The 12,087-nt window shown below is 38.9% G+C and overlaps 1 protein-coding gene across 1 annotated transcript; it reads left to right on the forward strand.

Moving 5' to 3' along the window:
• The first annotated feature begins 5,291 nt into the window (after positions 1-5,291).
• On the forward strand, positions 5,292-8,809 carry CALHM6 (calcium homeostasis modulator family member 6). The gene is made up of 2 exons (XM_039870858.1): positions 5,292-5,961; positions 6,660-8,809. Exons 1-2 carry the CDS (start codon positions 5,437-5,439, stop codon positions 7,080-7,082), a joined length of 948 nt encoding a protein of 315 aa, XP_039726792.1. The 5' UTR covers positions 5,292-5,436; the 3' UTR covers positions 7,083-8,809.
• Positions 8,810-12,087: the final 3,278 nt, after the last annotated feature.

Below are 12,087 nucleotides of genomic sequence, written 5' to 3' on the forward strand. Positions count from 1 at the left end.
AGCTGTGAAACTAAAATGTTTTAAATAAAAACTAAAATGAGCTGGGTTCTTTACACTGTCTCACATTAATACTCACAAAAATGGAACGACGTCAGTTGAGAAAATTTTGTAAGGAGATAAAGCTAATACAAAATGTGGTGAGTGCTACTTCACATGTGAGGGGTGCAATGATGAATAAAAAGAAGTCCTGGCTCTCTGGGAGCTCCCAGATTAGCAGGGGAGACAGAACACTAGAAAGAAATGTTGCAATAGGTACTTTAGGAACTATTGCAGCATTATTATTATTATTATTGTTATTATTATTATTAATTATTATTATTATTTTTAATGTTGTGGGAGTAATGAAACAGAACAACTAACTCTGCTTGGAGATTTTGAAGATGGCTTCGATGAAGAGATAACGTTGGACCGAGCATTAAAAGAGCATAGTTTGTCAAGTGAAGAACAGAGAAATGTCATTCAAGGCAACAAGAAAGAGTAAGTGAGAGAGCACAGAACTGAGGAAGGCTATGATATGTAAGTTCAGGTACTGTAGGGGAGATCAGTGCTGTTGCAAACCGGGGTGCATGGGTTAAATTGGGGCTGCAATGGGTGGAGCAAGGTTAGAAAGAGCTTGTGTGCCAACATAAGGAATATGGAACTTGTCCTCCTGACAGTTGGGAGCATTAGAGGTTTTTAACTAGAAAATAATATAATTGGACTTCTTTCTTTTCCTGCCTTATAAGTAAAAAAATATAACCCATAGCCAGAAAACTAGTAAAACAAACATACTGTACGAAACATAATTAGAAAGCAAACACTTCTGTATAACCCTCATCCTGGTATAGAAATATAACATTGTGAACATCCTTCCCTTCCTCTCTACCCCAATCATAATCTCATTCAAGCCCACTGTCTTTGTGATTCTTAATCACTATTTTGGTTTTCTTTATAGTTTTGTTACATCCTCAAGAAATAAAGTTTAACTTTGGTTGTTTCTGAGCTTCTTCTAAATGAAATCATACTGAATATATTCTTTGTGTTTGATTTCTATTACTCAATATTACATTTTTACGATTCATCCTTGTTATCAATTTTGCTATAGCAGCATTTATTTATTTATTTATTTATTTATTTATTTATTTATTTATTTTCATTGCTGTTTAGTATTCTCTTGTTTGCTTACTTCACACTTTATCTTGTCTGCCATTTTTGGATATTCGTTCTTTGATTTTTTAAAACAAGTTCTTGCCTAATGCAAACAGTATTGCTATGAAATGTGTACCCTATATCCTATTCACATGTGCGTGTTTAACAGTTTCTCGAGCATATTCGAATTCTTTTTTCAGGAAGTTAACTCTGATAGGACTGTGTGGCATAAACTGGAGTGGAGTAAGGTGCTAAGGGTCTGGTCCACATTCATTGAGGGTTGAGAGGAAATGTCCAATCTGAGGGACAGTCCCGGAACAGAATCGAGCTACACAGTAAATGGAGTTGTACCCACAGGTAACCCTGAGTTTTTAGCTTGAAAGACTGATATCCTTCACTGATTTACAAATTCTGAAGGAGAAATAAGTTTTAGAGGAAAATGAGTCCTATTTTGGGTTTCAGGTGACTGCTGGACACACGACAGTTTCCACAATTGTGGAAATCTTGGCTAGGCGATCAGAAATGCCTCTCAAGAACTTAGGAGATGAAGATTTGGAAATGATAACTAACAATTCACTGTCAGAGCCATGGGAAAAGAGAATAATGATAATTGACAATCTTTTTTGAGCATTTACTATGTGCCAGGCACTATTCTAAGAATGTTACATGTATTAACTCATCTAATCTTCACAACAACCCAATGAGGCAGGTAATAGTACTATTTTCATTTTATAGATGAGAGAACTGAACAGAGAGATCAATTAGCTTGCCCACTGACACACATCAAGTCAGCGGTGGCATCAAGAGGAGATTATTTAGGAAGTATAAGTGGAAAGGATTGAACTTTAGTGACTACCAATATTAATAGTTAGGAAGAGGAGGAACCTGGAAGAGAGACTTAGATGAATAGTCATCGAGTTAGGAGGAGAGCCAGAAGACTGTCATTAATAGCCAAATTTAAATTAACTTAATAAGGTAAGTACTGCAGGTGCCTGGCACAACTGGAGGAAGTAAAATGCCAAAGCAGGAATCACAGAGAGTCAAACTCTGAATCTAGGTGTCAACAAAACCTATTCAGGCTTGGTCATTGTTTGCAAGAAGGAAAGTGAAACCTCTTTAAGAAATCTAATAATAAAATATAGAAAAATAATTATTTCCCTTTGGTAGCTGTCTACCTCTAAAGCAAAAAGAAAATCCCTCCCTTAAGTAATTCAGTTATGTGTGGGCATGGGAAGATAGCAGAGAACTGGAGAAGGTAGTGGGGAAGATGAGCATTACATATCAGACAAGTCTGCTGAATAAATGAGCTGAGCTGGGCAGGAAGGAGATTGGGAGGAAGTCATGGGAGAGTCTCTGCTTTGCCAAGGCCTGCAGTTCCATCATCCCTCACTGTGGCTTGGTGACTCTGATGAAAGCGGGTGGCAGTAGGTATCCAGATGGCCCTTTAGCTGTACCTGAAACCTGCCCACATGGCCCTATCTTCTCCCTGGTGTTGTCTTGTTTCTCTCTGGATAGACTTAGCTACAGTTTGTCATAAGATTGGCATTTGAAATGTCAAAGAAAAGGTCTAATTTTTCTTTCTGTTTATACTTCTGTAGGAAGAACTTTTTGTAAACAATCAAAAATCTTAAGATAACAATAGGTTCCAGATTTTCAAATATATATTACTTAACATAAATGATATATCTATAAATCATAACATGAAGAAAGGTATTCTTTAAGATTAAGAGAGTCAGACCTTCTAAATTTACTTGTTAATTTTAGTATCTAAAGTTGTGTCTTGCACATGGTAGATGCTTAAAAGATATATGAACCTTAATTTGATTTTACTCTCATGTGTGAGTCTTGGAGCCAGGGTGTACGCTTTGCTTCTCTAGCAGTCCTTTTCCAAGGCCGTACTACTATTCTGAGTTCTCATGAGAGGTGTAGAAAATAATATTTCAGGACTAGTTCCCTTGAAAATGACTACAAGGAACTTTCAGATTCACAGTTTAAATGTGTACTTCCCTTCAAGAGTTTCTCTTGCTTTCTTTTCTGAGAAATGTTTTGTGGTTTCTGAAACCCATTCCTGACACTGACAATGATAGTGCTGAGAAACTACTGCAGTTAAAAACAAACAAAACCCATAACCATTGGTTTTATAATATGCTTAACATGAGAATATCTCACTCATTTCTTAAAAGCTAAAGTAAATTAGTGTTGAATTATAGATTTTCAAAAATGTAAAAGTCTTTATACTTTTACTTAGTGTACTCCCAGAGAAAATTCTTGAATCTTCTCCACACCGTATTTTCTTACTATATTTCCACTAAGGGCTGGAAGTCTGAGTGATGTCCTCTCAGAACAGAGATGGGTATAAAGAGTTGGGTGATCTTCCATAGACCAAGGACTAGAACTACCCACTGCTCCAGAGGCAGTGAGGGTAGATGTCAGGGTACTAGACTCAACCTTATATGCTGGAGAAAATTTGGACTGGCAGGGAGAACTTTGACTCTCATGGCTACAGGAACCCGTAATGAGAACAAAATGATCACAATACTTGGAGAACCCATGACTAGGGGATCACAGTGGTGACAACCCCAGGTAGTGTTTGGAGACACAATCTGACAGGATAGCAGGTCAGGATGCAGCTGAGTCTGTAATGAGATTCAGGGGCAGGATTGTAAACTACATACTCTAATCTATAAAGCCCCTAAACCTGACCTTTTACCTGTAGCTCTCCCCTCATGATGTGCCACCTTCCTCTTCAACCTCAATACTCCCATCACTCTGGCTTTCTTTCCAATCACAGAACAAATAAAATGAACCTAGTGGATGGTGCGCCCTTAGCTGTCTACCTCACTACTAAGAGGGTGCCTGGATATGGAATCTGGGTGAGCAGGTAACAGTGAATTGGTTGCTGTTGGCACCCACCCACTAGGTCTACTTTATTTATTTGAGAAAAAGAAGTTGCATATGTAACCAAGTGGACTGTCAGAGAAGGGGCAATACAATCCTTGGTCTAAAACTGAGCATTCATTTAGATTCTTAATTTATGTACAACAGTTATTTGTTGTCTATTTCCAGAGTTGCAATGCAAGAGGTAATCCCTCACACTGAACATTCATTTAATAACCACACACTATATGCAGAGGTGCTTTACATATGCTACTCAATTTACTTGTCTCAACAGTCTTAAAAAGTGAGCACTATTATCCTTTTCCAAATGAGAATGCTGTGTCTCAGAGGGATTAACATCACACACACACACATACACACACACACACACACACACACACACACACACACACTGCACCTAACTTCAAAGGCTATATTCTTTCAAATACCTCATCTCACTCTGGAGCCACACAGAGAGGCTCAGTTTCACGGAAGTGGTTACAGGTGAAGGGAACATGTTAGTTAGATGTAGCTGCAGTTTGAAATGTTTTTCATTCAAGTAGTATTTTTGGATAACTATGTACCCATCCACCCCCCAATCTCAGTGATCAACTTGGTGGTCATTTAGTTAAGAATTCAACATTCCTCCAGGCACTGACAGTATAAAGACATACCTGGGAAAAAAGAGGCAGAAGTCAACATAATATATCTAGTCTAATGTCCTTGATGTCCTTTGGGAGATAAACAGAGGAGAGAACAATCAGGGTGAATGAGGCCAGAGGTTCTATCCAGAAGGGGGTCAGGAAGGAGGCAGAACATCATGGAGTTACTAGCACTTGAGCTGGGCTTCCTTGTGGATTAGCTAAAGAAAGAGAAACCAGAAATTTGTCCTTGAATAATGTTTCCTGTAAATGATTTTTTTTTGTTGTTGTTTTAACTCTGGTCTCACTGAAAATTGACTTAGAACTAGGGTGGTTGTAATAGAGGAAAATCTGGTCTTTCCTAATTTGACCAAGTAAAATGTATTGTTTGCATTGGGCAGCTGCATTGGGGCAGGAATGATAAGCAAAGTCCCCGGTTGGTTGTCAGCTGCGTGACAACAAAGGTTACAATGGAACAGAGTCCGTCTTCGGTCTGAGTTCCTGAACTGGGAAAGATCACCAGTGTGGCAGTCCCTGGAAAGGGGTTGGTATTGGGAAGGTCAAAGGGGCTTGCGCTTGGGTCTGTTTGTCAGCCAGGGCTGGCAAATAAGAAAGCGAAAGCTTTAAATAAGAAACCAAAAGCTCACAAAGTTAAATGAAACCCTCTTCCCTCTTTAGAAACTGCTTCTTAGCAGAGGGCATTAACCCCCAGCCCCAGCCCGCCCAAACCATTGAGGAGCAGGGCAGGATAGGGGCAGGAGCAGCCACAGCACTCTGAGAAAGGAGGCCCATGGAGAAGTTTCAAGCAGTGCTGAATCTGCACCATAAGCACCAGAGCGCGTTGGGCTACGGCGTGGTAACTCTGCTCACTGCGGGCATGGAGCGCATCTTCTCCACCGCAGTGTTTCAGTGCCCCTGCAGCGCAACCTGGAACCTGTCCTACGGCCTGGTGTTTCTGCTGGTACCCGCTCTGGCACTCTTCCTCCTGGGCTACGTGTTGAGTGCGCGCACGTGGCGCCTGCTGACCGGCTGTTGCGCGCCGGGCGCCCGCGCGGGCTGCGGCGCGGGGCTGCGCAGGACCCTGGTGTGTGCGCAGCTCAGCGGGGTCGCCGCACTCGCGCCTCTCACCTGGGTGGCCGTAGCGCTGCTCGGGGGCGCCTTCTACGAGTGCGCGGCCAGCGGAAGCAACGTAGTGGCGCGGCACTTGTGTCCCGGCGATGACCCCGACTGTGCTGCCCAGCTGCCGCTGGTGCCCTGCAATCAGGCCAAGGCTCCCGTGCAGGGCCTCCTGAAGGAGCTCAGGGCCCAGTCGCAGGTCAGGCGCTGGCGTCGACCCGGGGAGGTTGGAGTTTAGGAGGTGGTGGTGGGGTGAGGGATGGGCTACTGCCGGGCGGACTGGGTAAAGTAGGAATCGGTACCCTTTTTCCAGACAAATGACACCGAAGACAAATTAGAATGGCTTCTTGGCGTCTAATGAGCCGACAGGCAAATATTTAAATAAACCGAAGAAAGGAGGGAAGGCGCTCTTTTAGTGTCAGGCACCTACCTACTCTGTGCCAGATACTGCTCTAGGTCCTTTACCTCCTACATCATTCCCTTAGGTTTTTCTAACGATCAAGTTGTTTGCCTAGCCAGAAGAAAGCAGAATTGTTTCAATAAAATGGATCTGCTTGGCTCTAAAGCCGCCACCCCACACACTGCTTCTGGGCATATAGAACTCAGAAGTTTTGAAAATGAATGCTTGTTTCATTGGATTTGCCTTAATTCCACATGTTTTGAATTCTAGGGAAGTGACGTAGATATCTCCCTGGGCCCTTGATATGATTTGAAGTATAACTGACTTGCTAAGCAACCATTGAGAGGTTACTTGTTACTCCTTTCTCTTAAGGAATTAAGACCTAAAACTGTTGCTTGTTCATTATGACCAGTGAGCAGTTCAAACTTTAGCTGAGGATTTTAAAATGTCTTCTTAAAAAAAGGTGATTAAATTAGTATTTTGTTGTGTTTTTCTAGGTCCTGGGCTGGATCCTGATAGCAGCTGTTATCATCTTCCTTCTGATTGTTACATCTATCAGCCAATGCATCTCTCCAGTTAGTTTTATGCAGCTGAAATTTTGGAAAATCTATTTGGAACAGGAGCAGAAGATCCTCAAAAGTGAAGCTACACAGCATGCAGCGGAATTGGCAAAAGAAAATGTTAAATGTTTCCTTGACTGCTCACAGCCAAAGGAGTTCAACACCCCAACCATGAAAGACTGGCAGCAGATTTCATCATTATATACGTTCAATCCAAAGGAACAGTACTACAGCATGTTGCACAAATATGTGAACAGAAAAGTGAAGAGCCAAAGTATCAGATCTTCTGAAGGGGATGCAGTGGTTCCTGTTCTTGGCTTTGTAGATTCACCTGGTATGAACACCACCGCCGAGTTATGACCTTATTTATGTATAGAAAAAATGTTCTTTTGAGTTACTTCTTTATTAAAAAAATTGATATAGTTTATGATGGCTTTTTTTTTTGTCTTCCAAATTGTAGAACCATGGAATTTTAGATCTGAAATGAAAATTTAGAACTTTACCTCTTTATTATATTATTAAGGAAGTTGAGGTTCAATGATTCAAAGTGACAAAATGGAAGTAGATCAGCGGTTTTATATCCCTAGTCTAGGGTTCTTTTCACTGAATAATAATAAATAATGCTGCTTTCAAATAAAAGACTTTAGTAGCAAAAACAGTGCAAGAACGATTGAACTTCAGACCATTTTTTCAGTTTATCTGAAAGTTTACTTTCTTGCAGGCAGCATTTTGTTTGGAATTTTAAAATACTGGGATTTTATGTCTCTGATATGGTTACTAAACAAAAATACAAAAATGCATCATGAAAAGGAAAGTAAATTTTTTTAAAATACAAATTTGAAAAACTAGTTTAGGTTAATTGCATGCAATAATTGTTTTCAGTTTGTAGGATGAAAGGGAAAGTTTTAAAGCTGTTTATTGTGGTAAATTTCCAATGCGCACAAAAGAGAAGATAGTATTATGAACTTCCATATAGTCATTACACAGCTTCAACAGAATGGAAAAGTCAGATAAAACACACACCATGCAAATAAATATAGAAATAGAAATTGTGACCTGATTTAGATTAGAGGAAGAAGGGTTTGGGGAAGTCTGTGAGAACCAAATCTGTAGAGTAGGAGTAGAGCATTTCAGTTTGCAGGAACAGTTATGTGCAAAGATTCGGGCGAGAAAGAACAAGGGACAGATCGTGGAGCCCCTTGAAGTCATGCAAACAATTTTGGTTTTCACCCTATGAGCGTTTTAGAAGGATTGATCTGCTTTTCTTGTGGAAAAAGGAATGGCAGGGGAAAGAGGGAAAGCCAGAGTGGAAATGAGAAGACTCATCAGGAGGCCACTGCAGTGGTAATAGGCAGGAGTGAACTTGAACTGGGTTGATGGTAATGAAGATAGAAAAAGTAGATAGATTCAAGGTAGATTTTGATTATAGACATAGACAGGATTTGTTGATAAAAAGAATGCAAGGATTTATTGAAAACAATGGTATCTATAGATATATTCTGTTGCTTGATGATGCCAGGATTATTCAGGGGACATTAGATTGTCATTCACGCCCATCCCACAAATTTGTGGCTGTTTTGTGCATTTTCAAAAAAAGATATGAAAACTTTAAACTGTAAAATAATTGATCACTGATCACTTTTAGCCCTTTCTCTCTTGGCATACCCTTGTGCAAACTTCCATTTACCCTTTGTTGCACAGGGCCATTAAAAAGAACTTGTCAGTGGGGCTAAATATGCTGTTGCTGAGAGCCGTATATAACAAGAAAATTGACAGCAGACCCTGCATGATCAGATTTTTTCTATTCCCTAATGAATACTTTTGAAAATCATATATCTGTTTTCAGTTTTGCTGCCTTTATTTCATTTTCCAATTTCTTTTGTACATTATTCCCTTTCAATACTTTTTTTTCCGGTCTACCTTTTATACTTGCATCTTCAATCGTATTGCATTATCTCCATTTTGTTGACTTATGTTTCACTTTCTCTGACAAAGTCTTTAATAATTATTGTTAAAGTATATATGCTTAAGATAAAAAATGATAACGGTAGAAAAGTATGTAAAGTAAAAAGTAAAAACTACCTCATTTTTTTGCAATATATTCTTCCCAGAGCGAATCATATACTCTTTGTCTACACAAATACCATATTATAAATGTAGTTCTGCAAATTTTCACATAAAATATCATTGTTCCATGTACATATGTAACAATTTACCTCATAAAATTACGGCATACCATTCTACTAATCAGTAGTCTATGATCCCTTTTTTTGTTGGGAAAAAAAGGACATGTGCACACATTCAACACATACATTTAAAAAGTATATAAAGATAAGCACCAAACTGTCAAATTTGGTCAATTCTGGGAGCTAATAATTGGGGAGGAGATTTTTTTAAATCTCATGCACTCCTGATCTTCGGATTTTTTTGGTAATGAATAATAAATATTAACTGTTATTAGGGCTTTATAGTCAAAAAAGCAGTTTTCATCTTTCACTTCATTTTATTTTCATGTGTTTCTGGGATACCCATGAAACAGATCACTCATATGAGTGAGGAACTGAAAGTTAAAGAGGTTATATTACTAGTCCAAGGTCATGTGGTCAGCAAAGGCAGAACTGAAGCTCAGGGGCTTATCCTCTCTGGATCATGTGTTCCAAAGTGTCCACCTAGTAGTTTTTAATACAGATTTTTTCCCTTTTTAGCAAATGTGCTCTTGTAAGTAGAGAAGATAAAGATGACCCCAATATTTTTAATTTCATTCAGAAACTTTGGCAATTGTTGATACCTAGAACTACTTCGAATAACCTTAGTGAGATCAAGGCAAACATAGTTATCCCATGGTGGAAACATGTCACCACTGTTTGATAGGACACACTAGTCCTCCGAGCCTAGCCCCATTCAGGCCACATCATGGGCTCAAGAAACATTTCTGAACTCAGTGTATATTTATTCGCTAGTTCCCCAAATAAATCTTCATAAACACTCTGGCTTTATGTTGCCCTGAAGCTTTAATCTTGGAAGAGATTCAGACACAGCATCTGCTATTAATATTTGTTGAAAAATGACCATATTATTCTAAGAGATGATTCTACAATGTATTGACTACTGGCAAGATGATACAGTTTACAGAACATAAGATTAGGCATGGCCTCCTTGCTCCATCTAAAACCACAGACAGAAATATAATGGTCTATGAACTAATTAAAGAAGCAAATTCTGAGGGAAGCATCCGGAAATCAAATTAATCATGTACACAAATGTCTCTGGCTGATAAACATCTTGGAACTCATAAGTTTCACAACATCTTGTATCTTATCTACCAGGTGACCTATTGTGAATAACCCTTCCAAAGACAAGAGATGGAGACATACTCCCTTGTCTGAGTCAGCCCCAGCAGCAACAACCACTGCCTACTTTGTGAGCAACAAACTCCCACTGAGTGCTTGCTGTGTGTCCAACACTGGGCCTGCCTTGAACGCTAAGCCTTTACTTGATCTTATTTTGACTTTTTCTCTTTATTACCTACTTATGAAATATCTGTTGTGAATGCAATGTAAGGACTGTGGAATTGATTATATTACATTCTTATCTACGGAAAGAAACTTGTGTCAAAAAAGGGATATGGTCGGTCAAGACCCTTTGCCGCAAGGAACAGAACATTAAAACCTTCCAAATGAAAGAAAAATTCTACAAGATTAGGCAATTTATTGCCACTTTGAAAACTGTGAGATATCAAAAATAGAGAAGAGTATATGAAACATTTATGCACTGTTTAAAAAATAATGACAAAGCAATCATGTAGGTAATCACCACAGAGAGGAAAGAAATAGTACATTTGCCGCATCACCCAAATCCCTCGCCTCTTCACAATCTCAGCTCTCTCCACCTAGTGGTGGTGGTAGTGGTAGGGAGTGTGATGATTTCTTTATTGTTGTTTATAGCTTTACCACCTATATGTACATTCCTAAACTATTAATTTTTAGTTTTGTCTATTTTTGAACTTTTTATAAGTGAAATCCTCTAAAAAGTGTTTTATCATCTTTTTAATTTGTTGTTGTTGTTGTTGTTTGGACAATTCATCTACATTGTGTCTAGAACATCTTATTTATTTTGATTGCTATATAGTATTCCACTGCATGACTATAGCATCTATAACAATCTAGTTGTCCATTTAACTGCCGCTCCCAGTTTCTGGCTCTTATGAGCAATGCTGAAGAGAATATTAATGTACTTGTACTCTGCTATACCTGGGCAAGTGTTTCTTCGTGGTGTGTTCCTAGGAATACATGATAACACAAGGACATGTACATATTCTAGTTTGCTAGATAATGTCGAACACTTGCCATAAGGGTGGTACCCATTTATACTACTACGAGAGTTCAAGTTCGCAGTGTTTCTTATCTCTGTAACACTTAGTATTTCTAATTATTTACTTTTTGTCACTCTGGAGAATATGTAGCATTTCTCATTGTGGTTTTAAATGGCATTTCTTTAACCATTAAAGTCTTTTGGCAGCTTTTCATATGTTTACTAGCCATTTGGATATCCTCTTTTATGAAATGCCTATTCAAGACTTTTGCTCATTTGTTAATGGTTAGGTTATCTATTTCCTACTGATTTATAAGATTTTATTACTATTTTGTTCACTTAAACCAGCAAATATTTATTGACTGCTTGCTATGTTCTGGGCATATTTCAGGTATTTGGGCTGCATCAGTGAACCAACAGCAAAGACCCGACCTTGTAAGCTTACATGCTAAGGGGAGAAAGAGATAATAGACAGTAAGCATTATAAAGAAGTAAATACTTGGGTATGTAAGGATGAAAAGAATACTAAATAAAAAAGGGAGAACACTCTAGGAGGCAATAGAAATGCCAGGGGTTGGAGAACTGTTGTCCTCATTGAGATATAACCTTTGAACAGAGACATGAAGGGGTGGCCTAAGTAGTGAGCTAGGGGACAAAATTAGGCCATGCGGTCAGAGAAGTAAGAGGGTGGGGGACAGATCATATAAGTCCTTTGGGCCATTGTAAGGTCTTTGGTTTTTACTCTGAATTAACTCAATAACCACCTCATACATCCCCTACAACACCTAAATTATCTGATGACTGAGTCAGACCATTGGACACTCTGAGATAATCAATAGAAAGCAAGAAGATACTGATTTAAAAAAGAGGAAGTGATGCTCCCTTTTACACTCTAGGTGTCCATAGCCCTGGAATTAGGAAAATGATGCCTAAGACCTAATGAACTATGTTACTGTGGAATTAAAGTCTGATGAGAAATATATGTTAATATATACATGTGTATTTGCGTGTGTACTTGAGTTCTCTTATGGCACTTGGCATACATTTTGTTTTG

Source organism: Pteropus medius, unplaced genomic scaffold (genome assembly GCF_902729225.1).
Source record: "Pteropus medius unplaced genomic scaffold, Ma_sr-lr_union100, whole genome shotgun sequence".
In the NCBI taxonomy this organism is placed as follows: domain Eukaryota; kingdom Metazoa; phylum Chordata; class Mammalia; order Chiroptera; family Pteropodidae; genus Pteropus; species Pteropus medius.

What these genes read in the sequence shown, in the direction of transcription:
- CALHM6 (XM_039870858.1), top strand. Translation starts at nt 5,437, where the DNA reads ATGGAGAAGTTTCAAGCAGTGCTGAATCTGCACCATAAGCACCAGAGC. An exon ending in AGCTCAGGGCCCAGTCGCAG is followed by an intron (nt 5,962 to 6,659) that starts GTCAGGCGCTGG and finishes GTGTTTTTCTAG; the next exon opens with GTCCTGGGCTGGATCCTGAT.